Below are 27,904 nucleotides of genomic sequence, written 5' to 3' on the forward strand. Positions count from 1 at the left end.
ACCAGGAGCTTCTTCTGAATCTCCCATGTGCGTGCTGGGGTATAAGCAGTTGGGCCATCCTCCACTGCTTTCCCAGGCGCGTTAACAGAGAGCTGGATCAGAACTGGAGCAGCAGGGACTTGAACCTGCATTATATGGGACTGCAGCACTACGTGTGACATCTTAACCCACTATGCCACAGCGTCAGTCCCCTCACGGTGTTTTTGATCTGCTTGTCTCAATGAAAAGAAACTAAGATCTTTACACACGCTGATTGGCCATTCCCATATTGTAGGACAAATGTCTATCAAACTCTTTGCCCAATATTTAAAATTGGGTCCTATTTGTTAAGGTTTCTTTAAGTATTGTGAATAATGGATCCCTATAAGAGATACCATTGGTAAAATTCTCTCCTGTTGTCTTTTCACCTTATTGATAATACTCTTGGTTTCATAAAAGCTTTGTGAATTTCAGCAAAGTGTAGTTTATCTCTTTTTGTCTTTGTTGCTCATACTTTTAATATTATGGCTAACAACATATTGCCAACATATTTTCTTCTCAGGTTTTTATGGATTGGCTGTCATTTTGCTTTTTGATCCATTAGTTTTTGTAAATAATGTGAGGTGGGATCCAATTGAACTCTTTTGCATGTGGTTATCTGCATGTACTAGCACCTGTAACTGTTTTGGATAGTGAAAGAAAGAAAGAAAGAAAGAAAGAAAGAAAGAAAGAAAGAAAGAAAGAAAGAAAGAAAGAAAGAAAGAAAGAAAGAAAGAAAGAAAGAAAGAAAGAAAGAAAGAAAGAAAGAAAGAAAGAAAGAAAGAAAGAAAGAAAGAAAGAAAGAAAGAAAGAAAGAAAGAAAGAAAGAAAGAAAGAAAGAAAGAAAGAAAGAAAGAAAGAAAGAAAGAAAGAAAGAAAAGTATGGAGCCAGCATGGTGTAATTAACTAAACCTCCGTCTGTGGTTGCGGCATCCCATCTTGACACCGGTTCGAGTCCTAGGTGCACCACTTCCGATCCAGCTCCCTTCTAATTACCTGGGAAAGCAACGGAGGATGGTCCAAGATTCTGGGCCCCTTCAGCCATGTGGGAGACTTGGAAAAAACTCAACAATGGATATATCAGCAATGACTCAACACACTAGGATATACAAAGAACTCCTAAAACCAAACAGAATAAGGTAGCAAACTGGCAGTCAGGGAAGTAGAGTTAAAATGCCATGACATAGTGTCCCACACCAGCGGCTAGGTGTCTGACAGGTCAAGAAGAGGAACACTACTCAGTATCAACAGGAGACTGAGGGCACAGATCAGGAGAATGTGGCGTGCCCTTGGGAGCACGGCGTGGGAGTTAGAAAGAACAAACTCCCTGTGGGAGGATGTGGCCGAGTCAGACAGCCAACGGACAGAGAGGGACCAGTACTGCGGTCCACACCTTGATGTGAGTTATAACCCCCGACAGCACGGCGCACTAAACAAGATTGTCCACCTGCCGCGCTTCTTTTACTGTTGAGAACTTTTTCAGGATTGGATTTTCTCTTATGGATGGTGCTTTTTCTGTTAGGGTGTCAGTTCTCCTAATTTCAGCATTGCTCTAGTAAAGGCAGGAGCCCTCTCATAGGTCTTATGTAGCTGCCTTCTCAATTTTATTATTGGTTCACTGATAAACGGGAGTCTATCCGAGTCTTACTCCCTGGAATCCCGTCTAGATTCCTTGTGATTTCCGGCAGGACTTGCAGTCCCAGGATTGATTTTCCCCAGCGTTTTGCCAGCAGAGCCTCGCAGGACAAGGGCAGCCCAGGTGCCCAGATCCTGAAGCGAGTGTGGCTGTGGCCAGGCAGCAGAGATACCCAAGGTGGGCTTGTAGTGGGAGCAAGACCAAAGTACTATTCCATCCCCCTAATGCTGCGCTGAGCTACAAGGGGGCCGCTTTTCTTTCATTTTTCTTCCCTTCTTCTTCTGAACGGTGCTGCGGAGAGATGGTTCTTTCAGTTTCTGTTTTGCCTGAAACACCGACAGCGTGCATGCATGCTTGAGAGAAAACAATCCGACAGCGCTTAAGCAGCCCGCAAGGGCGGCTTGCTGGTAGGAAAACCCAAGGGCACGTCCAGAGGGGCCGTTCGAGGAACTGTCCACGCAGCGCGAGTCAGCACACCGAGGCCACGTCAAGGTCAGCGGCGAGTCCAGTCAGGTCGCCCCAGGGCCCTGGCGGCCCAGGGTCCCGGGAGTGTCACCCCCTCACCCGCCTCAGCCACTGGGGGCTGGGGTCGGAGGGACCGCTTCCTTCACCAGGAGCACCAAGGCGGCAGCCGCGCCCACCCTGACCCCGTCCTCGGTAGCGGCTCTACGCGGTGCTGCGCCCGCCTCTGCCGGCCTCCAGCTCGGGGCAGGCGCAGGGCGCGCCGCTGCAGGTGCCACCGCCCCTTAATGCTGCAGGCCTGGGTTACCCCCCTGCCCCAGGGCGCGCCGCTGCAGGTGCCACCGCCCATTAGAGCTGCAGGCCTGGGTTACCTCCTTGTCCCAGGGCGTGCCGCTGCAGGTGCCACCACCCGTTAGAGCTGCAGGCCTGGGTTACTCCCCTGCCCCAGGGCGCGCCGCTGCAGGTGCCACCGCCCCTTAATGCTGCAGGCCTGGGTTACCTCCCTGCCCCGTGGGCCTTAGGAGAGCGCGCTTTGGCCCCAGGGGACGGTGGGGAAGGGCTAAAGGAATATAGGGATGTGACGTGTTCCCAGGATAGGAAAGGGTAGTGGGCTGGTGGCTGAAGTGGGCTGTGCAGGCAAGGGCAGCCCTCCTTATCCACTTTGGTAGGTGTCTACTGGCTCGGCTCCCAGAAGGTCCGGCAGTCCCCACAGAATGACCTCTGGTTAGGGGATTATTTGCTATGACAATGTGATCTAGCCTATCCCGTCTGTGGATCATGCAGTCTTTTCTTGCACAGCTTTATAGAGCTGCGCGTGAAGACTTCTGCCAGTACCGTTAGAATGGGAAGGATAAGAACACACGTGGTAGGACCTTACGGAGAGGTGGGCATTTTCCTCTTGGCTCACGTCCTACGTAAAGGCAGAGGCTTTGCCGTCTCGTGAGAAGGCACGAGGTGCGAAGGCAGTAGATGAGTTTCGAAGTCCAGGACGTGCTTCTGAGTCACTATGGAATCTTCTCCATGCCACCTAACTTCTCAGAGCCTTCGAAAAGAGAGAGAACATCAGCTTGACCCACTGTTTCACAGGGTAGTTGTAATCCAGTGAAACTGTCTTTCAGACGTAGAACTAGTGGTTACCTGATCTCTGGAGAATTTTCTAGTTTAAAAAGTCTGCAGTTACTGGGCCCAGTGTGATAGTTCAGTGGCTAAATCCTCGTCTTGCAAGTGCCAAGACCCCATATAGGTGCCAGTTATTGTCCCTGCTGCTCTACTTCCCATCCAGTTCCCTGTTTGTGGCTGGGAAAGCAGTGGAAGATGGCCCAAGACCTTGGGACACTGCAACCACATGGGAGACTTGGAGACAGTGTTGGGTTGCCTGGCTTCGGATTGGCTCAGCTCTGGCCATTGCGGCCACTTGGGGAGTGAAGCAGCGGACAGAAAGAAAATCTTCCTCACTGTCTCTCCTTCTCTGCCTTTCTAATAGAAATGAATATATTTTTTTCTTAAGTCTGCGGTTGCATAAGAGTTTATTGAGGAGAAGAAATCCAATGTTGACCCTGGAAGCCCATGTTGTAAATGGAGCAAGTGGTGCTTGCTGGAGAAATACATTCAGTGGCCTCTAGTGGCGATTGTTTGAGGAGTGGGTGGACCCATTCCCTAACTCAGGCTTGATGAGGTTTTGAGAGTCCTCTCTTGGATGCCATCTCAGAGGGTGCTCATGTGCCCCATCTTTCAAAACTGGGCATTTCTGCTTGGTGAGTCTTTCTTGCTTGCCCTGGCGTGCACCAGCCCCATCCGAATGTCTTTCCTCTATCCACTTCTCTCTACCATGAAATTACAGTGCGCCGTCTAGCCCAGAGTTCGCAAAGCTGGCTGTCCAGTAGGATGCCCTGCACATTTTACTGTATACAGTGTGTTCTTCTGCAGCATTTGGATTTTTAGCATACACGTGACTTTAGCAATCAATGTGATCAATACAAGGAAAGTAGTGGCTCCCCAGGTTAATGTTTGCACAGAAAACTGGTTCTGCTTGGGCTCATGGACCTGAGGGTGAGTTTGGATGAAATGATTCTAAAGACTGGCCTACAATTCAGCCACCCAACGGGTGAGATATGCAAACAATTCCGCACCAAGCTCCCACAGAGAGCCCTAGATGAATTATTCAAGGTTGATGTCTGTGCGTGGGGATCTTTTAAAATCTTCGAGATGATTTCAGTATAGCATCAGGATTGAAAAAAAAAACCCAACTGAATCTAGTCCATTTGTGCTGTCAGCTTGGTATAACCAACATGGGAATTGCCTTGGAGATTGTTAGACATGAAAACTTGTGTGCCTGCCCCCGATGGTAACAGCTGTGAGGAAGGGACCTCCCGGAAGATATGCATGTTTCAGTCTGAGGTCACTCAACTCCTGTCCAGTTCCTCAAATCATGGACAGTGATGAGCTGGCTTCTGAGAAGTGAGTAAGCAATGCCGGCCACTTCCAGTTCTAGCCAAGATGGAGTCACAAGTATTCAAATGAAGTATTCGTTCATGCTATTTGAAAGGCAGTTGAGGCAGAGCCCTTGTGTGCTATTTCAGTTCTCAGATACCTATGCCATCCTTTGCTGGGCAGAGATAAAGCTAGGAGTCCGGGACTCAAGCCGGGTCTCTCGCTCTCCCCGTGTTGTTAACCATAAAAGCAGAAAAGCTGAGGGAACGGCTGTTCCTGGGGAGGGGAGGGGAGAGCAGTGCAAGGCTGTGGTCTTTGAGAGGAGGGTGATGGTGTCCCCGTGCTGCCCCCGTGTACTTTCCACACGGCGGCACACGGAGGAGGGCTCTAGTGACACAGCTACAGGCTCATTCGGGAAAACACAGAGAGTCTGATGGTGCTGAAGCAATGGGCATTTACGTTACATGAGATCACAAAGGTTAGCCTCAGAAATAAGGGTGGGGGTTTCTTTTAGTCTTTAACGGAATACTAAGCTCTGGCCACACAGAATGAGATGCCCTGCTACTACTCAGAGGTCCCCCACTAGCCGTGAGAGCTGAACGGAGATTCCAGGCTGCAGAGTGCTGGCTAGCATTCGATTCCTGGCCTTCCGTAGGTAGGAAACGTTGGCTGAAAACTTTGAACAATTAGTTGAGTGTCTATAAAGCACAGATATCAGGATTTTAGCCGGTGTAGCCCTGGAATGAGGAAAGCTATTATTCTAAACTCTTACAGAATCAATCCTCAATACGATCACATTGAGCAAAGTATAAAAACAAAACTGAGTGTCACTCAAAGATAACCACAAAGTACAGCATACAGAAAGATAAGAAATGTAAATAAATGGTCTGATTTGAATGTTCCCCCCAAAATGTGCGGGAACATTAATCCTATAGTGTAGCAACTATAGGAAGTAATTAGGTCGTGAGAGCTCTGCCCTCACCAGTGCGTGGAGTAGTGCCATCATCATGGAGTGGGCTAGCTATCACAGAATTAAGTTCCTCACAAGAGAATGAATCGGCTCCCCTGCTCTCATCCATGCTTGATGTGACGCCCTTGATCCTGAACTCATCTCTGTAAGAAACCAGTTTCTGTTTTGGCAAATTATTCAGTCTCAAGTGTTCTGTTAGTAGCCAGAAAACCAGGTAACGAGGACAGGGAGAGGGTCTGGGGATGAAGCACCAACAGGAGACCGGTGATGGTAGAAGTCTCTCCAAAGTCTCCCTTTATTACTGTTTCCGCTATCCTTATATCTCTTCCCCCCAAGTCCTTTAGCCAAGCAATTGGATACAGCTGAGTCTAGGCGGATTTTAGCCGCAAGCCCAGTTCCTGTTACTGCTCAGCTTAACCAGCGCTATTAGCTCCTTAGCCAACAACATGACACAACATTGTTCTCTTGTTGTTTTTAGAATATGTATTTTTTCTTGTGTATGTTTGACAACTTGATGCTAGTATACGCCAGAGAGCATCTTTTAAAATCATACCTATTACAGGTTTTTTGAACTTCCTTCCAAAATTTGCAAAGTTTTTTTTTTTTTAAAGATTTATTTTTATTATTTTTTCATTGGAAAGGCGGATATACAGAGAGGAGAGACAGAGAGGAAGATCTTCCGTGCGATGATTCACTCCCCAAGTGAGCGCAACGGGCCGATACTATGCCGATCTGAAGCCGGGAGCCTCCGAAGCCAGGAGCCTCTTCCGGGTCTCCCACGCGGGTGCAGGGTCCCAAAGCTTTGGGCTGTCCTCGACTGCTTTCCCAGGCCACAGGCAGGGAGCTGGAAGGGAAGCGGGGCTGCCGGGATTAGAACTAATGCCCATATGGGATCCCGGGCGTGCAAGGCGAGGACCTTAACCACTTGCGCCACCGCGCCGGGCCCCAAAATTTGCAAAGTTTTTAAAAAAATTTTTATTTTTGTTGGAAAGTCAGATATACAGAGAGGAGGAGAGACAGAGAGGAAAATCTTCTGTCTGATGATTCACTCTCCAAGCGGCAGCAGTGGCCGAAGCCACTGCGCTTTCCGAAGTGAGGAGCCAGGAACTTCCTCCAGGTTTCCCACGCGGATGCAGGGTCCCAAGGCTTTGGGCCGTCCTCAACTGCTTTCCCAGGCCAGAAGCAGGGAGCTGGATGGGAAGTGGAGCTGCTGCGATTAGAACTAATGCCCATATGGGGATCCCAGCGTGTTCAAGGCGAGGACTTAAGCTGCTAAGCCATAATGTTGGGAAAAAGTTGTTTTTTTTTTTTTTTTTTTTAACCAATGTTTCTGTTAAGTATCATTCGTATGTCTTTCTCTACTTTTGTCCTTTTATAACTTCTATCATGCGAATAATCGCTTAGTTTTTGGTGTCTTATGAATCTTAAAGATATTCTTCATTTTCCCCCATTTTTTCTTCCTTCCTTCTTTCCTTCCTTCCTTCCTTCCTTCCTTTCTTCCTTCCTTCCTTCCTTCCTTCCTTCCTTCCTTCCTTCCTTCCTTCCTTCCTTCCTCCCTCCCTTGCTTTCCCTCTCCCAAAGTCTGTGCAGATCTTTGGGATAGCTACTTCAGAGGACTTGTGCTGAGAGGGGTCTCAGGATGGCTCCATGCAGCAAGGCCCTGAGTGGCAGAGGTGCCCCAGGGCTGGGGTGACGTGATGGTGTGACAAATAGCAGCTCCCAACTCGGGCTCCAGGAGCAGAGTGACTCCAGCAGCAAATGACTCAGGGGCAGTGGCATACTGCCCGCTGTGTTCCCACTGAGTAAGGGTCCTTGAGGTGTAGGGATGATCTTGAGATGAAATGACTTCTTTCTAAGGCTGCCCTGTATCTCCATGCTCTGCAGCTTCCTGTGCTTGCTTTCCTGAGGGATCTTCCTCCCCGCTGGGCTGCCTGAGGTTGGGGTTGGTGGTGCCTTGGTTGTCTGTTTACTGCAGTGCTAGAGGCTCTCTGACTTGGAGGAAGGGCTCAGTGCTTTGCGTATGTATGCATGTATATATGTATGTTTGTACAACAGAGTTACACTGAAAGAGGGAGAGACAGAGAGGTCTTCCATCCGCTGGTTCACTCCCTAGATGGCTGCAGTGGCCAAGGTTGGGCCAGACCAAAGGGAGGAGCCTCTTTCAGGTCTCCCAAGGTGCAGGAACCCAAACACTTGAACCATCTTCCCTGTCTACTCCAATGCATTAGCAGAGAGCAGGTGGGACACAAGGGATGCTGGTATTGCAGGAGGCAGCTTTAGCTACTACAGCACAAAGCCACCCTACCCCACTCCAGCGCTTTCCTTAAATAGAAATGTGCTGGAGAACAGCTCCAGCCGAGTTCGGAGCTTGGGAAGGGTGTGTGAATTGGTGGGAAAGAAGACAGGAAGAGACACAGACCATTGCAGTGTGATGCTCATAATGGACAACTCAGAAAAGCTGCCTTCTTCATTTATACACAAATCATCACAAGCTTTTGCACAACATCCAATTGTTTCATTTTTGCTTCATGGCTAAAACAATGCAGACCAATCCTAAAAAACATTATTCTCGTTTTACTTCAAAGAAATCATATTCAGCAAGCCATTACTCATTCAAACTTGCAGTGACCTGACTGAAGCCAGGAACTCCACGGCTGGCAGCACATGCGTTTACATAGAGACAGGTGGTTTACTTATATCCAGAATCAATTTTCACTAAGCCTAAACAAATATTACTTAAAATATCAAGAATATAAAATTCAAGAGAAAGCTTATAAATGAAAGAAATTTATAAAGGCATATATCATAGGTTCTTTATTAAATCTTAGAATCAATCATACACTAATTTCCAACACCTACAGCTAGTACTGATTCATTTTTGTTGTTGTTGTTATTTTGATAAAGGGAACTGGAAAGGATCAGGGCTGCTCAACCTTTCTCTGAATGGAGGGCCTTCACAACAAACTCCTTTTTATCTTTTAAAACTATTTTCTTTAAATATAAGTGCCAATATAAGGTAGAAGTTTGAAACCATTTTTCTCTGGGGGCTCACAACACTTGTCTCTCTTTGTTTCTCTTTAAAAGATGCTCCATATACTTTCTGCTTTATTTGATGGGAAGCCAAAATGTGTCATTCCAAGTATTGTAACAGTTTGAGACTGCAAGGTAAACTCTTTGTACCACCACGGTTGCCATCTGTTCCAAGAAATTATCAAGCCATTTCTTGAGAAGAACATTACACATCTCAGTGTAAGTTCCAGGACAAAGGTGAACACATAATTGGAGTTTGGGAACAATGTAGATGCAATTTAACTATTGTGTGTGTGCTTCTAGCTTTGTGTCGTCTTCTTTGCTAAAGACCCTTTTACCATAACATGATTGATAAAATCAGTTCCAGGTGTTATACCAGTTACAGAACTCATTTCACAGTTGCAGAAAAATGACACCACCCTCAGGAGAATTCCATGAAATATCAGAGAGGTGATCATGTGGAGTGAGGCAGCAGTGAGGTGATTAGACACTGTGCCGGATCTTGCCGTGCAGCCAGAAACTCTGAGTAGCCTTGCAAGCCGGGGAGCTGTCCGCCTTACACCCTTGGGCCATCTGTCCCAACTGCATGACTTCCCGCGGAAGTGAAGATATTTATCAGTGTTACCTTAGGGTTAACACAACAAGAAATGAGTTCTGGCTTAGGACAGCCAGCAGATTCTTTGAGAGAAACCATGTGATTTCCTCTCAGCAAGTCAGGCCATCATGACTGATAAGAAAAACTACCTCCAGATTTAGCAGCACCGTCAGTAAGCAGGAATGAGAGCTCTCAGGAGCTTCTTCCGCACACCAGCCAGTCCTGTGATAGCAAGTGGGTGTTCGCCCTCTCAGGGGAGTCTGATTTGACCAGGTGCTACAGAAGATGCAGGCAACTGAAGGGCTTAGCTTCCTGCAAAGCCTCATTGCAGATGTCTGGCCAAAGACCAGCTTGGGAGTTGCTACTCTTCCCCCTTCTCAGGCTTAGCATTTTACTGCAGTGACGCATAGAATTCAAGAAAAAAGCTTTAAAAGGGCTTCCTGCTTTCTTGTTCCAGCAGTGACCTGACCCTAACTACCTACTGTTGGTTCATTTAACTCCTACACTGCGGTGACCAGCGAGGGGCCACTGAGAATCAACTACATTAGCATAAACTTGAACATGGTTAAAGGGACACATGGTGGGGGACAGCATTATGACGTTGCAGGTTAAGCCACTTGTGATACGGGTATCCCATAGAAGTACCAGTTCAAGTTCTGGTTAGTCCACTTCCAACCCAGCTCCCTGCTAATGTACCTGGGAAAGCAGCGGAGGATGGCTCAAGTGTTTGAGCCCCTGCAGCACACATGTGAGATCCAGATGGTATGCTAGACTCCTGGCTTCATCCTGGCCCAGCCTTAGCCATCGAACCATTTAAGGGGTGAATAGAAGATTTCTTTTCATCTCTTTTTGTAAATTCTGCCATCCAAATAAACAAGTAATTATGAAAAATGGGGCTTCACTGGTTATAACAAAACACAATGCAGCCGCTCAGGATTCCCAAGTTTTTAGGAGTTGTGTCCCAGGACCTGAAGACAAGCGTCACACATATGTCTTATCCCACAGTGCTGAGTGGCAGGAATCTCTTAGAAAGGATGACAAGCACTGGATGGAATATAAACGCTGTGGGATACTCAGTTACCATGATGAGAAGTTGCACTAATGTATATTTTAATTCCATGTTCCCATGAACTTCCTATGTAAGTCGAGGAGAACAGCCTGGAGTTGACTCTCCTGGAAGAGATACAGCCTCAGTCCCACCGACAGTTTGAACTTGGGACTTGGAGCCTCCAGAACTGAGACCTTGAGACTGTACGGTGTGCGTTGCTAAGGCAGTCCAGCAAGTGGACGCAGAGTTCAAGAATCCTGCTGCTCCTTTTCAATCTTTAAATGCCTGGCTCCTGGACTTTCTGAGTCCAGATCTTGTTTTTCATTAATGAAGACTTTTCACCTCCCCCTTTGTGTGAGAAGGCCGTGGTCAGCTGGTCTCAGCAATGTCTGTTTACTTTCAGAAGGAGAGCAGACTGAATGGCCAGATGTCTGAGAGCTAGGCTTCCCATACCCTCACCGTGCGGAATGATGTAGGGGTGCTATGCTTTGAGCATTCCTGTCCAGGGTGTACCTTTCTGTTCTTGAGATTTGCAGATGGCTTTGGTGAAAGAAAAGCAGGAGCGCATTGAAAAGTTAGAGTTTATTTGTTGGTTTGGTGATTCACAAGCAAATGTCATGCCAGATGATGCAACTGTCTAATGAAATCTCGCTCCTCAGGAAGGGCAAAAGGGGAACATTCCAAATGGAATTTGCAGAAATAAGATAAAGAGACGCACTTGATTGGTTGGAGTGGAAAGTTCCTGGTTAGAATTTAGTTTATTCAATGTAATTTCATGACCTCATTGTTTTGGAATGCACTCTTGCCCACAAGTACAACAGAGACCAGACCAGATTGGTACAAGATTACTCAGAATTCCGCCTTGTCAAACTGATTAAGCTGTTCTCTGAGAAGTCGAGAGAGTGAAAGAGAGCAGCCAAATTTCCCAAACACACTGGTTTCATTTGGTTTGTTAGGTTTTCAGTTTTTATTTTGGCTGACATGATAATGAGCTTCTTTGTGTTCTAGTTAACAACAAGTTACCTGAAATGACCTAATGGGAAACAAAGGTTAAGTTTTTCTATGATCTGTCTCCCTGTTTACCATCACATAAGGAAAGTGATGTTGAGACTTAAAAAAATAATTTATTTTATCAATTTAAAATGTGGAATCTGAAAAAGAGAAAGAGAGAGAGAGAGAGAGAGAGAGAGAGAGAGAGAGAGAGAGAATATCTTCCATCCGTTGGTTCAGTTCCCAAATGGCTACAAGACCAGGATCCTGGAATTCCATCTGACTTTCCCATGTGAGTGGTAGGGTTCCAAGTGCTTGGACCATCTTCTGCTGCTTTCCCAGGTGCATTAGCAGGGAGCTGGATTGGAAGTGGTGGAGCTGGACTCAAACTTGCCTGCATCAAAAGTGGCAGCTTAACCCGCCGTACTACAGCACCAATTCTTTGTGTCGGGTTAGTCTTCTCTCTCTGTGGAGCCAGCCACTACTCTCCAGCTCATCAGAACACTTGTTTTATGGAATGACTCATTTTGTAGCTGATTCTAGAATTGAAGTCCATCAAGATCCTTAGACCAAACATGTTGTAATTCAGTGTTTTCTTGGGTAACATGGCTTTTTGACCTTGGTTTCTAATGAGTGTGGCTTCTAGGGTCGATTTATGTTTTTCTTTTCATTAGGCTGAAGCTTGTTCCCAAAGGAATTTAAAGTGCCAGAGCCACCCAATCTGATAGGACCTATTTTTAAAGATCTAGACTAAATGCTACTGTAAGTGGTGGCCAGCCCAGGCTGGCTCATTTCCTGAGATATTAGGATGCTGCCCTCAGGCCACACCATCTACCTGCTTGCAAGGGCAGCTGCTGAGTAGGGTGCAGAAGGAGTCTTGCCCCTGGAGTTGAGTGCCTGCCTGTGTTTGGGGTCACCAGTACACTGACATCGCTCCCAATTCACACCCACGTTGTACAGGTGTGGTTCCCTACATGTGCGAAGCATGAAGACCACCTTCTCCTGCCAGGGTTCACTTTGCTGTCTGAGCAGCGGCCACGCTTGCACGTGTGGTGCCTTCTCTGCGTGTGTTAGAGGGCCTCTGAGGGGATCTGCAGGAGAGGCTAAAGTGCCCGTAATATTTCACATGTTGAGTCCGCTCCTGTGCGTGCCTACTTGGAAGTAGGATGGCTGGTGTTTGAGGAACCCCCACACTGTTTCCCATAATGTCTGCACTGATTTACATCCCCACCTGTGTGGACAAGGGGTCTCTTTTCTCTACATCCTCACCAACGCTTGTGATCCTGACTATTTGCTATACATACATTCATTTATTTTTAAAGATTTACTGATCTGAAAGGCAGAGATGGGGAGACACAGATATTCTGTAAGCTGGTTCATTCCTCAGATGGTGGCAGTCACTGGGCCTGGGTCAGACTGAATCCAGGAGCCAGGGTCTCCATTTGAATTTCTCATCTGGGTTCCCAGGGCCCAAGCACTGGGGTTATCATCTGTTCTCTTCTCAGAAGCTCAGCAAGGAGCTGGGTTAGAAATGGAGAAGCCAGGGTTAGAACTCACATCTATTTGGGATGTTGGTGCCACAGCGGCAGCCCTTTTAACATTCATTTATTTATAGTTGCCATGTAAAACAAATTTTTAAAGATTTAATTATTTATGTCTGAAAGAAAAGGGGAGAGAGAGTGAGAAAGTGAGAGAGAGAGAGAGAGAGATATCCATCTTCCATTTGCTGGCTCATTCTCCTAATGTCTGCAACAGAAGGAGCTGCCTGTGGTCATTCAGCAGAGCCACAGAACCTTTTTGAAGTGTTGAATTCCTTCTCAGCTTCCCAGAATTGAGCCTGATTCTTGGCACTTGACTCAAAATTGTGTTCCAGATATGTGCAGTCTAGATAAGCGAAGCTGTGGTGCAGCAGGAAGGAAGTCGGTCTGGGCGTGTGTGGGTCTGAAACACAGGTCAGGCTTGGGGAGGGCATCTCAGCGAGGACCGAGGACGTGAAGGTGCTCCGTGTGGTGAGCGAGGGAGCTGGCTGCTGTCCACTGGAGGAAACGAGATGAAGCCAAATTCCTTTCTGCAGGCTGGGGCGGCAAGCCATTTCTTTTTCCAGTTCATGATAAAAGAAAAGAGGGAAGCGAGAAAAGATGGTGGAGGGCAGGGATAAGTCAGGAGCCAAAGCCGGAAACCAAACCCAGGTATTTGGATGTGGAAGAAAGGCCTCTTCACCACTAAGCTAAACATCCACTCCGGCAGAACCTGCGGGAGCCTCTGTTATCTGTGCCCTGGACTTCCTGATGCCAACATAGCTGAGCTCTGCCTAAGAGGAATTTTCTACAGCCCCTTCCACGCCCCTCAGCAGCGAGCTCTCCTTCCACTTCTGGAGCCCCTTTCTGTGCTGGTTTTCATCCTCCCATACCATCCCACACCTGCAGCCACAGGAGAGGAATTTACAGCTGCTTTTTGTACCTGCATTCCAGGTCTTTGATGTCCTTTCTCTGGATCGGGTCCCAGGCAGCATGTGTCCTTTGCCCTGGGCCTGTCACCCGCAGGACCACCCTGCCTTGGTCCTACCCCCACACTGGTGTGAACTTCCGGTGAGCACGAACTGCTTAAGGCAGGAACAAAGCCTGTCTTGCCAAAGGCTTCCCTAGCTCCCCTTATCTTGTTTGTCTCCAGAAAGGTGCTTTCCTATCCACTAGTGCCTTCTGGTAAGTAGGCCACAAAGTTTTGCCTGTCACCCAAGAGGGTCGAAGGGCTGGCCCCCATAGCAGCAGTGTGGAGACAGCGACTGGGGAGGTCCCTGTCACACTGGTTTCTCCCTCCGATAGCTTGGTCCTTTGGGGAAAGGTCAGGAGCAGTGACACAGCATCCTAGTAACAGCCCCGCCCCCTACACTACATAACACTTAGAAAAAAGAAGTTTATTTATTTGGAAGTCAGAGTTACAGAGAAAAACCATGAGAGACAAAGAAAGCTCTTTAAATCATCCCCAATGGCCACATTGGCCAGAGCTGATATAAAGCTGGGAGCTAGGAGTTTCTTGGCTCCAGGATCTGCCATGTAGGTGCAGGGGCCCAGGGACTTGAGTCGTCCTCCACTGCTTTCCCAGTCCCTAAGCAGGGAGCTGGATGGGAAGAGAAGCAGGTGGGACTAGAATCAGCACCCATACAGGATGCTGACATTGCAGACAGCAGCCAAACTTGGTATACTATAATGAAGGCCTCTGTTCAACTGCTTCAAACCAATCTGGTTTTCATTCAGACCAGCTTCCAGGCGTGGGAGACCGGAACCTTTTTGAGTTCTATCTCTGTTTTGACTTGTGGCTGATCACAAAATGTACTTCCCTCCAGGGTCGGGGACATGGGGTACCCAGTCTTGAGATGCCAGGCAGCAGAGCCTTGGGTGACATGGAAGGGAGGACTTACTGGGACCCTAAAGTTAGAGTTGATTTCCCTGTAAACTGGTTACCTATAGAGTCACAGAGAAACATTATTGGGTCTGGCGCCATGGCATAGTAAGTTAAGCCTCAGCATGCGGTGTCGGCATCCCAAATAGGTGCCAGTTCATGTCCCAGGAGCTCCACTTCAGATCCAGCTTTCTGTTTGTGGCCTGAAAAAACAGCTGAAGATGGCCCCAAACGTGGGAACCCTGCATCCATGTGAGAGACCAGGAAGAAGTTCTTGTCTTCTGGATTTGGCTCACCCCAGCTCCGGCTGTTGCAGCCATTTAGGGAGTGAACCAGTGAGTGGAAGATTTCATTCTCTCTCTCTAACTCTGCCCTCAGATTAAAAACAAAAAACAAGAAGCAAGCAAACAAACAATCTTCTGGAACTGACACTCAGGTTCCATAGAAGAAGGTAGATAGCAGCGGTTCCTGAGGTTGGCCTGGGGTGATATCCTTACATGGTAATGCATTTTAAGAATGCTACAGAGTTGACTTTCTTCATTTTCTGTATTAAGGAGGTTTGAGGCATGGGTTGATGGCTGGTTCACAGAGAGAGAGAGGACTTGGTGTCATGGTCCTTGGTAGGAACAGGGACAGAGTACAGGCCTGAGCATGGCGCAGCGTGGGGAGCCCTAGACCTTGGTCTCCTTGTTGTTCTACATGGTAAAATGAGCTTATTTCTTGGGCTTGACAAAATAGCCTAGTGGGTAAAGTCCTCTCCTTGTACTTGCTGGGATCCCATATGGGCACTGGTTCTAATCCTGGCAGCTTCACTTCTCATCCAGCTCCCTGCTTGTGGCCCTGGAAAGCAGTCAAAGACGGCCCAAAGCTTTCGGATCCCGTTCCCATGTGGGACACCCGGAAGAGGCTCTGGGCTCCTAGCTTCGAATTGGCTCAGCTCCAGCCATTGCAGCTGCTTAGGGAGTGAATCATCTGATGGATGATCTTCCTCTCTGTCTCTCCTCCTTTCTGTATATCTGACTGTCCAATAAAAATAAACCTTTTTTTTTTTTTTAAAAAATTAGCTTGTTCCAGAAGGTTGGTGAGCAGACCAAGCCAGATGCCATGGGTGGTGAATTTGTGGGTGCATTCCCTTCTGAAATGCAAGTGAGGAGAAAACTGCCCGATGCGTCTGTTCAGGGCAATTTGGGGATTTCCAATTTCCTTGATGAAACCAAGGCTGAATTTTCCATAAGGCCGAGAGAGAGAGAGAGAGAGAGAGAGAGAGAGAGAGAGAGAGAGCTGTAGAGATCAAAAGGAAGGCCCCAAGGTATTCATTGTGACCTTGGAGATCGCAGTCTGTAAAGGTGCAGCCAGGACACCTTCCTTTATCCAGCACAACAGGGCAGCCAGCATCCCATTCCCTGGAAGGTGTCCTTCTCTGAGAGCTGGTGGCCTCGTACTGCTCTGCTGTGCTTTGCCCTTCACTCATCACAGTGTACAGGCAGTGACCTTGTCCTTGCACCAGGGACAACCCCTGCATTAAGGGGCTCCTTGGGGAGTCTGAGCATGGAGCTTAATGTCACATAGCTGTTGTTGTTCCAAATGAGGGAGGAATCTTTGGGTGCTGTGGGGGTTCTGCAGGAACCTGGAGTAGGGGTGGAGAGTGAATTCGGGCTTAGCAATAACGTGGGTGTTGTATATTTGGGTTGCCACACACTATCCCCAAGCATCCTCTGCGTTACTTAAAGCTCCTCTGACACTTGCAAAGGTCTCCACTGTGTCCAATCACACACCATTTCATCTTTATGACTGTGACTTCCTGCTCTCTGCTCCTAGAATAACCATTGCAGGCAGAGAGCCCTGGGTTGCTCAGTCCTCCTACAGGCATTTGAAAAGCTGGGCAACAGGTGGGAGGAGGGGAGAGAGAAGTGGGGAAATGAAAGGGGCTTGGAAGCATTCTGTGGGTGCCCCTAGCCGTGTCAGAGGTAGAAGAACTTGCTCCACTGTGAGTCTCTGGCTGGACTCAGCTTCCTCTCTTGGGACTCGCGGCTGTCACGTGCTCTGTGTGCGTGCTCTTAGCAACTGGCTCGGCCCATGTTACGGTCAGGTCATGGCGTGCTTCTGGGAGGGAAGTGTTCATTCAAGACTTCTGCTTTGGTTGGGTATCAAGTTCTGCTTCCTTTTCAGGCTCAAGCTCTGCAAACACATTTCAATTGGAAAGAAACAACAGGGTGAAGTTGAGAGCTTTTGGACGCCCCAAAACAAGCAGTTAGGTTACCTACAGGCGAGATCTTTCCCAGGGAAAAGAGCCATTGCATTTCACACCCAGCAGGAGAAGATTTTCTGAAACGCCGGCAAGATATTCATGTGGGCATTTCACCCAAACTTTCCAAGTTCCTGTGTCTTAGGCATGATGGTGTTCAGTGCCAAGGTTATGCTAAGGTGGGGGTTGAGAGGATGGAAAGTAAAATGCAGGGGCATTTATAGGACTTTCCCTGGAGAGTCCGTGGTGAGAGGACAGGCGTGGGTGTCCGGGAGAGCCAGGGACTCTCTGAGCTACCTCTTTGGGTGGACGGTGATATTAGGACTTTAAAAAGTTCATGGGAAATTGTATTCAAAGATATGTTTATCTTGGCACCGTTTTGATCCATGTACATAAAATTGTGCAATCCAGTGAGTGGGTGGTCAAAGCCGGATGTGTCACTGGGGCGCAGAGTCACAGACACACTTGGAGACCACAACCTCAGTCAGGTGATCCAGCTCAGCACCGCTGACAGCAAATAGTGATGCTGACAGCTGGAATGAGGGGGTGCCCCTCGGCCTTTGTGGGCTTTCTCCGCCAACTCCTAATGACGAGAAGTGTGAGACTTCAGGAAGGAGGCTTTGAGAGGGGTTCAGAGAACAGCTGTCTGCCTTCCCAGCTGAGTCACCCCTGACATGTAAGCCCCCTTTTGCCACACCAGCAATTGTAATTTGGAACTGAATTTTTAAAAAATTATTTTACTTGCAAGTAAGAGTTACAGAATGAGAGGGAGAGACAGATCTTCCATCCACTAGTTTAATCTGCTGATAGTGGCCAAATCCAGAGCTATGCCAATCCAAAGCCAGGATCCATGAGCTACGTCCAGGTCCACTACATGGATGCAATGGCCCAAGGGCTTTGGCCATTCTCTGCTGCTTTCACAGGCCATTAGCATGGAGCTGGATGGGCAGTGGGCCATCCAGGATACTCATTGGTACCCCTATGGGATTAGCCTCCGCGTCAAATCCTGAATTGAGTTTTTGACCCTCTGCCCCGTGGGTGAGTTTCAGTCTCCCTGGAGTCTTCCAGTTCTCTGGAGCTTCAGGGTACACACCTCTACAGTCTTCCTCAGATTAGGTTCCATCCATTGCTTGCTCACCCTGGGATTAGCAAAACGACGTGTCTTCTGCCAAGGGGACAGACCGGTCCTTTTGGAGAGCAGGTTAGCAATTTTTGTTCCTTGAACTTGACCTTGAAGGATTTTACTCCACTGCCACCTCCCACACTAAGCTATTCAATCAGGCATCTACCTACATTCCAGGGTCATTTAAAATACGGTGTGAGCTGGACACCCAGCATATCATCAACACAGTATGCTCTTGGCCAATGGCAGGCTCTTGGATGTAGAGTTGCCCAGACAGTTTTCCTTGGAGTAGAAACCTGTACCTGTCTATTGCAGATTATTATTATTATTATTATTATTTTTGCTGCTATAACAGAATAACGTAAACCAGGTCATTTAGATGAAACAGAAATGTGTTTGACACGTGTTTCTGGAAGTCCAAGATGGGGCAGCTGAATTAATGGAGGGCCTTCTTGCACCAGCCCATGGCAAAAAGTAGAAGGTGGGAAGTGGAAGGGCGGGAAAAGGAGAAAGAGGTCAAACTCACATGTTTCTGTCCTGTTTTAATTCTTAATTCATCCAAAAGGGTGGACCTCTCACAAGGCACCAACTCCCAGCACTGTTGTATTGGGTGCTATGCTTCTAACAACTACCTTCTGAAGAGTATATTCCAACTATAACAACTGCAATAGCATTAATAACAACAAAACAATAAAGGGTGGGCTAAGTTGCTGTTTACAACCCTTTGCATCCCATATCCAAACACTGTTTTGAGTCCTGGCTGCTCAGCTTTCGATCTAGCTCCCTGCTAACACATATGGGCAAGTGGAAGATAACCCAAATACTTGGATCCTTGAACCCACATGTGAAACTTAGATGGAGTTCCAAGTTTCATTTAAGGGGATGCATAGTAACTGTGTATGGACCATCATATCCAATGGCATGTTGTTTGGCTTCATGGCATTGTAAATTTCTGTATTTCTTCCTGTTGTTGGTTTTGTTTTGTGACTTTTCACTTTGAGGGGATGTATAATGACTGTGTAGTGGAGACTGTCATGTCCAGATGTGAGGACACAATGCAGTGTGCATCTCTACTTCCGGATCGAGGATGGTCTCCCAGTGAAACTGTTGGGTGCGTCTTGACAATGGGATGCTGAACTCTGCCAGTGTCCATGCCTGCAGTGATGGACTTAAGACTGTCTATGAGGGACCACGTTGTTGTAATTATAAGGGAGAACTTGGTGTACAGATTGGGGTAGGGGTAGGGAAAATTCCAACACTTATGGAACTATATCATAAAAATGATAATAATGATAAAAATAATAAAAATAAAGAGGAACAGAAGAAAAAAATGTTTTTGATCTTTTAAAAAAATATTTTTATTCATTTTTATTGGAAAGGCAGATATACACAGAGGAGGAGAGACAGAGAGGAAGATCTTCCATCTGATGAGTCACTCCCCAAATGGCAGCAATAGCAGCTGTTGTGCTGATCTGAAGCCAGGAGCCAGGAATTTCTTTCCAGGTCTCCCACACGGGTGCAGGCTCTCAAGACTTTGGGCCGTCCTCGACTGCTTTCCCAGGCCACAAGCATGGAGCTAGATGGGAAGTGGAGCTGCCGGGATTAGAACTGGTGCCCACATGGGATCACGGTGTATTCAAGGTGAGGACTTTAGCCACTAGGCCTCCACGCCGGGCCTGAAATTCTTTTGATCTTGACCACCATCACACCAAGCCAGATCTGACGCTCTTCTCCAGCTGGTTGATGTTGAAGTGACATGGGAACAAAGGGGACTGGGCAGCTTGGGAGGGGACTTCAGGGACAGCTGAAAAGCAAGGCTTAAACTGGCTCCCCCTACAGTGGGGGCAAAGCCTATCTTTTTTCCCCCCTGTGTAAGGGGCCCCAAATTTCTTTTCTTTCTCCTCCCTACCAAACTCCTAGAGTTTTGAGTGTGGAGATTCTGGGGTGGCCGGAGTGCCCTCTGGGACACAGTTTGTGTGCTTTAACTATTCACATCTTACTAAGAAATGGCTCGTCACTGGAGATTTGTGGAAGATAGATAGCTGAGAGGTGTTGAAGCCCCTGCCCATCTTTCCGTTCTTCCCTCCCCACCCAGCTCTGGACAGGAGCAGAGGGCGGGTTTTTCCCCTCAAACGAGGGCTTTACTCATCCAATCTGTATACTCACACTGCAGGGCCAGGTAACGGGGTGGAGGCTATCCCTGCAGGTTATAATTGCGGCCTCGGGCTCTGGCCACTTCCTCTGCAATCCCAGCCCGGAGTCCGTAGCCAGCGCAGCAGGTAAGCAGAGAGGCCCTGGCCTGTGCCGCTGCTGGGCTCCTGGGGGTGCCTTGGGAGGGACCAGGCAGGAGGGTGGCAGCTCCCAGCAGCCCACCAAGATCTAGGCAGAGTCCCAGCTTGCGGCTGAGAGGGCTCTTCCTTCTTTGCAACCCCCTGCTCCTTCCTGGAACAGAACACAGCGCTCAGGTCTTTTGCAGCTCCAGGAAGCAGGAGGGTGTGGCCATGGCAGCTAGCCTAAGCTTGCTGACCCACCACGAGTGGCCTGGGTCTGCCTCCTGGCCTGAACCAGCCAAGGGTACCCCACCTTGCACCCGCCCCCAGGCCAAGTGCCCTGCACCTGCTGCAGTGACCCAGGGGGCCCTCGTCCCCATCTGGTTTCCCAGCTGGGTCTGGAGACACGCCTGTCCTGAAGAGGAAGGCTATGTGGCCTGAATCACAAACATGACGGTGATGAGCCCATCAATTCTCACTGTGTCTTTACTGGGAATTCTTTTCATGAGCAGTAAGGAGCTAGGAGACTTTAAAAAAAATTTGGAAATGTCATGAAGTAATGGAAGCCATGGGTTTATTGCAGGAGTGACTCTGTGTTTTGAACCAGAGGGACACCAATGTGCATTGTTGCATCTTAGCGGTGCCCATGTGGCCATATAACCCCATTAAAATGAAAACCATTATGTCTGGCCTAATGCAGGTGGGAGTTGAAATCCCATAAATCTACACCAGGCCAGACAGGTTGAAGGTGATCAGGCTGTGTGGCCTTCACACAAGGATGCCACAAATATGCAAATGACCCTGGTAGGTGGCTGGTGCGGAATGGTCTCCACCGCAGAAGGGACACCCCTCTCCCTGGAGAATGGTGCGGGGTGGGACACTCCCTCCTCAGACTGAGCTGTGCACTAGGTCAGCTCTCAAGGAGTCCCCAGGTTCTAGCCCCTGTGCTCCTGCAGAGTGCGGTTGCACTCCTGAGAAAGGCATGAGGGAGAGAGAGGGAGAAGCTGCAGGTGCTAGGATGGTTTGCATGTGTGAAGGAAGCCAGTGATGATGGGCAGGAGGTCTTGAGCTGTGCCAGCTTGGGCAGTGGTTATCTCAAGCCCTCTGTTCTGTCACAGACGTCACCATGGAGCCTCTGAGTGCAGCCAACACCCATTTTGCCTTGGACCTGTTCCTGGCCTTGGACAAAGACAACCCTACAGGAAACATCTTCGTGTCTCCCTATAGCATCTCCTCGGCCATGGCCATGATCCTCCTGGGGGCCCGAGGAGACACGGAGACCCAGCTGTCCAAGGTCAGCAGACGCCTTGTCTTCCCTTGCCCTCCGTGCTGCCAGCATGGATGGGCCCATGGCACAGTCCCTGACCCTGTGTGGGGTACCCTGTCTGCCAGGGCTGAGGGGTGAGGACAGCCTTGCAGCAAAACCCAGTTTGTGTGCCTTGTTGAGCATCTGCTGTGTGTTTTGCGGGCACGCAAGTGAACAAAGCTGCCCAAAGCCCGCAATGGAGGCTGTTGCCATTCCCATAAGTGGCAGATTTTGGGCAGCTGTTCTGTAAGCCATGTACCCTTCTGAGCCTGGCATAGTAGGGACATCCTTAAATGGGAAAGGATCCCAGAGAGAGCGGAAAGCTTGTCAATTTCGACCAGGCTCCTGGTATTGTGGCAGCAAGTAGGAAGCCAGAATGGAATGCCTGCCTTCCCCATTCCTGGCTGTGGAGGGGGTCTTGGCTCTTGAGGGTCCTTCAGATGGGAGGACAATTCTCAATTCCTCTTGAGGCACAGGAGATGGGAGTGGCAGGAGAGGGAGGTGCAGTCAAGGTCAAGCTTTGGCCAAGTCTCTAGGACTCAACCTCATTGCATTACAAAGCAATCTCTCTCTCTCTCTCTCATTTTTTTTTTTCTCTCTGTGTCTCTCTCTGTGTCTCCACTTTTAAGATTTAATTATTTTTATTGGAAAGGCAGATTTACATAGAGATGGAAAGACAGGGAAAGAAAGACCTTCCATCTGCTAGCTCAAGGTCTGTGTCCAGTCCTTATCGTGGCCTTTGTCCACTATCAGTTTTTGTTCTCTGGATCTCAAAAGCAAGGTCCAAACAGGCCCCATAAAGCCTTAGGGGGTTTCTTGACATACAACCCATAGGTGTGTAGGAGGTGTGAATGGGGGAGATGGGGCAGGAATTAAGCTTTGGCCAGAATGCCAAGTTTAAAGAGATAATTTTTCAATAAATGAGTTTATGGGTGCTAATGTGGTAGGAGGAGAAAGAAGCAACCGTGTGTGATGGAGAAGGATCGGGGTTCTCCTCTCCACTGCTGATCCTGAGAGATTCCAGACAGCTCATCTGTGGCTGAAAACGTGAATATGAAATTTCACTTATGAATTTCTTTGGTGGGATGGGGAGAGAAAAGCAGATCATGGGTTACCACCTACATCCTGGGACAGGGAGGGATGCTCCGAGGTTGCTGCAGTGGTGGTTCCTGTGTCCCTGGGGCTGTGTTGTGGTGTGGGGTTTCCTGATGCTAGTTGCTCCTTGGACCTAGGAGTCCAGTCCCAAGCTGGGCCTTCCCATTGGTGGTGAGAAGGCGTTGAGTTGGATGGCAGCGGAATGCTCAGGACTCGCTCTGTAACTCCGGCATGGGTGGCTGTTGGCAATGTGTGTCTTTGGTTCTTAGGCTCTTCATTTTGATGCCGTGGAGGATGTTCATTCGCGATTCCAGAGCCTGCATGCTGAGATGAGCAAGCGCAGGGAGGCCTGTGTGCTGAAACTCGCTAACAGGCTCTATGGAGAGAAAACCTACGCCTTTCTCCCTGTGAGTATGCCGGGCTAGGGATCCCCAGACCCCACTGGGCTTGCTTCCCTCACACAGCCAAGGGATGGTAGTGTGTTTATAGGTTTGTGAGCATTCAGAAAACAAAAATAATACACAAAACACCAATCTTGGATGGATCCATAGAACAAAAGGCCCCTGCCCTCCAGTGAAACTGATGTGGTGGTTAAGTTTCATAATCTCTAGAGTGAAATGATCCCTTCTGGATGCTCTGTTCAAGCAGGAGTGACTTTGAAGCAAAAGCAAGTGTTTGCGATATTATAAATATTATATATACATTTATGCTTTGTTTATATGCATAAATATAAATAAATATATGTACATACATACAAGTAAATACATATATATATGTATCTGTATGTATAGCGTCCAGGATTATACAAGAATGAGTAAGTTTAATATTGTATAAGTGTGAGGGTTAGGCTTACCATGACTGATTATACATTTAAAAATGATTAAGATGATAAATGAGTATGGTTCTTCATAGCATAAATTTTTTTAAAAGAATTAGAGAAAGTTTTGTGGCACAATGAAATGAGTCTTTTAAGACAATTTCCATGACTTGTTATGAAGCTGTGTTTTGTGCAAAGGTTTTTAACAAGTTTATAGAAACATGGAATAAAAAAAAATGTTTACTTGAATGTGAAAGTTGAAATCGCATATGAAGTTTTTTTTATGATTTATTTATTTATTGGAAAGTCAGATATACAGAGAGGAGAGACAGAGAGGAAGATCTTCCGTCCCCTATGATGATTCACTTTCCAAGTGAGCGCAATGGCCTATGCTATGCCGATCCAGAGCCAGGATCCAGGAACTTCTTCCGGGTATCCCACACGGGTGCAGTGTCCTAAAGCATTGGGCCATCCTCGACTGCTTTCCCAGGCCAAAATACATGGAGCTGGATGAGAAGTAGAGCTGCTGGGGCTAGAACTGGTGCCCATATGGGATCCTGGACATTCAAGGCGAGGACTTTAGCTGCTAGGCCACACCGCTGGGCCTCCACATGAAATTTTATTCTATTATACTTTACCCATGAATTTTTGACAGCTGTGTATATCAAGTAGAAGGTTTTCATGCTATTTCCCTTTAATAAAAAAAAAAATAGGAATTCTTGGCTTCAACTCAGAAACTGTATGGCGCTGATTTGGCCAGGGTGGATTTTCAGCAGGCCTCGGAGGACGCCAGGAAGGAGATAAACGAGTGGGTCAAAGGTCTGACAGAAGGTGAGAGACTGGGCAGGTGTTTCCCTCTGTCCACCTTTCCCACATGTGCCTCCATCCTTGCTCATTCTCAGGCCCCTGCATCCTGGCCCGTACACATGGATGTTCAACAGGTGCCCCAGTGTGCGTACATTGTGACATCAGCAGTGGCTGTTGTTGTCACCCAGCTCTCCCATGTTAGAAGTCCATCCAAAGGCTGACTCAAGACTGAACTGGACAGGAAAAGACTCCCTGTTCACCTCATTAAGTTCCCCCAAAGTTAAAGCTAACGTTGACAATAGAATCCAAGGAATTGAATATGGAGAAGCATCCAGTAGGACAAAAATTAAACAGATTTACAACACATGAGATGCAGTGGTGTGGGTTTGCCTGTGTGGGGAATCTGAGCTCTGTGTGTGAATTGCCATGGCTGTAATATATGAGAATGTATTGCTTGGAAGTGGAGGTGGGGCTGATTTGACTGTCTAGGTGTCTCCTCTCCACTCTCCCTCTGTGGGTCAGAAACCTGCAGGATCACTAACACAGCATGGTGTACCTATGGGGGGAGAGTTTTCTTTCCGCGGATGGTTGTCCTTTCATTGGATACTGGATTGTTTGCTTGCTTGTTATTCTTTGTAGGTAAAATCCCAGAGGTGTTGGCCAGAGGTGTGGTTGATAGCCTGACGAAGCTTGTCCTGGTGAATGCCATCTATTTCAAGGGGAAGTGGCATGAGGAGTTCAGGAAAGAGAGGACCACCGATGCCCCATTCAGACTCAACAAGGTGAGGGGATGGAACTGACCACGGGATACTCTGTACTCCTAAAAACAAAACTCAGACACTAATCAGTGATTTTTTCAATGGTTCAGAGAGAGACCAAGACAGTGAAAATGATGTATCAGAAGGAGGAGTTTCGCTTCGGCTACGTGCAGGAGCTCAGGTGCCGCGTGCTGGAGCTGCCTTACCAGGGCAAGGAGCTCAGCATGCTGCTGCTGCTGCCCGATGACATCGAGGACGAGTCCACGGGGCTCAAGGAGGTACTGGCCCGCAGTCTCTGGGTTCATGCTCTGTGTGTGGGGTGTGTTTCCTGTTCATCTTTTCTCTGAGTGCAAGGTGTATGTTTCTAGCCTATTGAAGAGATTATGAGTATTAGTAGAACAAGTGGAATGGCAGTTCTCTTTGAGCGTAAAAGCAATAATATTAATACTGACAAGAGCTGACAGTTATATAGCCTCTTGTGCTAGCACTGTGTACTCACTGACTCTCAGAACACTGTTGTGGGACAGGTGCAGTTATGACTCCAATTTTATTAAGACCTTGCTCTAGTACGTCATCTGCCAGGAGAACTGTTACCTAGTAGGTGAAGTTTATAAAACTTACATCTGCCCCGGGGAGATATACAAACTATCAGAGATTCAGTGGAATTGAAAAAATACATGAAAGCATTAAGCTTTTCTGTTGAAACCTTTATAAATAGGCCTCATGCATCTGCAACACATTATAAAAATGAAAACTCTCATATAACCTATTCCAGTATTTCAAATGTGGTAGGTAGTTAGATGTGGATGTACAAATGATGGTTGGAAGAGAGGAAAGATGGTGGGCAGATGGGTGGGTAGGTTGGTTAACGGTCAAAGGGCTCAAGGGATACTGGGATGGATCCATGGAAGGATGGATGGCAAGATGGTGAGTGATGGAGGGATGGATGGATAAATGGGTGAGTGAATGAGTGGATAGATGGATGGGTGTGTGGATCGTTGAGTGCGTGAGTAAGTGCCTGGCTGTCTGGGAGGGTGAGTGAAATGGTGCAGGGTAGAAGGATGATGGATCTGGTGATTTCCAAACTGTCCATGCTTGGCCTGGTGTTGACTTGAAGCTTGAATCTGTTGTATTTCACCAAATGCCAGAAAAGAGATGAAATCCTCCAAACATGGCATCTGTTTCACTACAACACAGAAAGAAAAGTAACAGCTACTGTTAGGATGCTTCCATCTGTTTAAATAATTCTTTCTTGTTTCACTTATGCATCACTAATTCCATCTCTTCCTTCTTTGCCCCACTCTAACTCCAGATTGAGAAACAACTGACCTTGGAGAAGCTGAATGAGTGGACCAAACCTGAGAAGATGCGCACCCTTGATGTCCATGTCAGGTTGCCTAGGTTCAAACTGGAAGACAGCTACGTCCTCAACTCCCATCTGGCCCGCCTGGGTGTACAGGATCTCTTTAGTAGAGGCAAGGCTGATCTGTCTGGCATGTCAGCAGCCAACGATCTTTTTGTCTCAACAATTGTCCACAAGTCCTTTGTGGAAGTGAATGAAGAGGGCACAGAGGCAGCAGCAGCCACTGCTGTCTTTGTACTTTTTGGGGGCTGCCTGAGGCCAGAGGAGCATTTCACTGCCGACCATCCATTCCTTTTCTTCATTCGGCACAATCCCAGCTTGAACATCCTGTTCCTTGGCAGAGTTTGTTCTCCTTAAGAGAAACAGACAGTGGAAATAGATGGTCACCCTTAAAGCTTTATTCCAGCCGCAGGCTTAATGGTGATAATTGTCATTTATCTTTGCCAATAAAAGCATCCAAAAACATATCTTGAATTTTGTATATTTGTCCCTGTTGACTTTTTAGTCTCCTGAGCATATATGTACTTTCTCTCTTTTTAATTGAGAGAACCTTCCTGCAATCACTTGCTCACTCTCAAGGTGGCCACAGTGGGTCTGCGCCAGGACCTTTATCTGGGTCTTGTGTACGGCTTAAGGGACCAAATACTTGGGTCCTCTTCCTCTGCTTTTCTCAGGGACCTTGGTTGGGAACTAGGTCAGAAATGGAGGACTCAAACTGGCACGCAAACGGGATGCCAGATTTATACACTGTAGCTTTTCCCATTATTCCACAATGGGCAGCTCCGTTTGTATGTTTTTCCATTAGAAAGCACACATGATTGCTTTAAATGTGTGAAGTTTAGGCAACAAGACAAAAACAAAACAAAACAAAACAAAAGCAGATGTGTAGAGTCATAACAGTGTTATTGCCAATGGAAATTTCATGGAAGAGTACACAGTACTGGTTTATTTTAGAATCAGAAGATGCTGTGAGTATTAAGGATGGATTGAACACAATTGTTTAGTTCAAATATAGGCAAGTGGCCTAATGAAGGATCCAGGTGAAGGAAAATGTACTTATGTTGGAGGATTAGAGTCCTGCCACATCCCTCTGGTTTAAATGTGTCTTTTAGCGGTCATCACCTCACTCCCTGTGTATATGTGAAAGGCCTTTCCTGGAATATTTTAAGGAGTCCACAGCTGGGTATTTCATAGCAATGATAATTTTAAAAAGCTAACTCAGAAGCTACAGAGGGGGAAAATTCAGTAAGAACAATTGCAAGAAAAATCGCTTTGCCTCTCTGGTGTCACTACATTCTTGAGATACGCTGCTGTTAAAGTGACATGATGGGGTCTGGTGCAGTGGCCTAGCAGGTAAAAATCCTTGCCTTGAAAGTGCCAGGATCCCATATGGGTGCTGGTTCTAATCACAGCAGCTCCATTCTCATTCAGCTCCCTGCTTGTGGGCTAAGAAAGCAGTCGAGGACGGCCCAAAGTCTTTGGACCCTGCACCCTCATGGGAAACATGGAGGAAAAAAAAAAGATTTATTATTTTTATTTTTA

General features: G+C 47.5%; 2 protein-coding genes across 3 annotated transcripts in view; both read left to right on the forward strand.

Moving 5' to 3' along the window:
• Positions 1-2,004: 2,004 nt before the first annotated feature.
• LOC121159060 (leukocyte elastase inhibitor-like) overlaps positions 2,005-27,904 on the forward strand; it is a 70,301-nt gene continuing 44,401 nt past the window's right edge. The window contains exon 1 of one of the 2 annotated variants that reach the window (XM_040984098.1): positions 2,005-2,061. The gene's annotated coding sequence lies outside the window, so the exon portion shown is untranslated. Of the gene's footprint in view, positions 2,062-20,929; positions 21,021-27,904 lie in introns of those variants that run through there. The other variant, XM_040984099.1, reaches the window with a different exon arrangement.
• Positions 19,949-26,828, forward strand: LOC121159062 (leukocyte elastase inhibitor-like). Its single transcript, XM_040984101.1, has 7 exons — positions 19,949-20,225; positions 21,335-21,510; positions 22,887-23,024; positions 24,148-24,265; positions 24,881-25,023; positions 25,110-25,277; positions 26,312-26,828. The coding sequence occupies exons 2-7, from the start codon at positions 21,343-21,345 to the stop codon at positions 26,717-26,719; spliced, it is 1,143 nt and encodes a 380-aa protein (XP_040840035.1). The 5' UTR covers positions 19,949-20,225; positions 21,335-21,342; the 3' UTR covers positions 26,720-26,828.

The sequence above is a fragment of the Ochotona curzoniae genome, unplaced genomic scaffold (genome assembly GCF_017591425.1).
Source record: "Ochotona curzoniae isolate NIBS_2020 unplaced genomic scaffold, NIBS_Ocur_1.0 contig_4064, whole genome shotgun sequence".
NCBI classification, from domain to species: Eukaryota; Metazoa; Chordata; class Mammalia; order Lagomorpha; family Ochotonidae; genus Ochotona; species Ochotona curzoniae.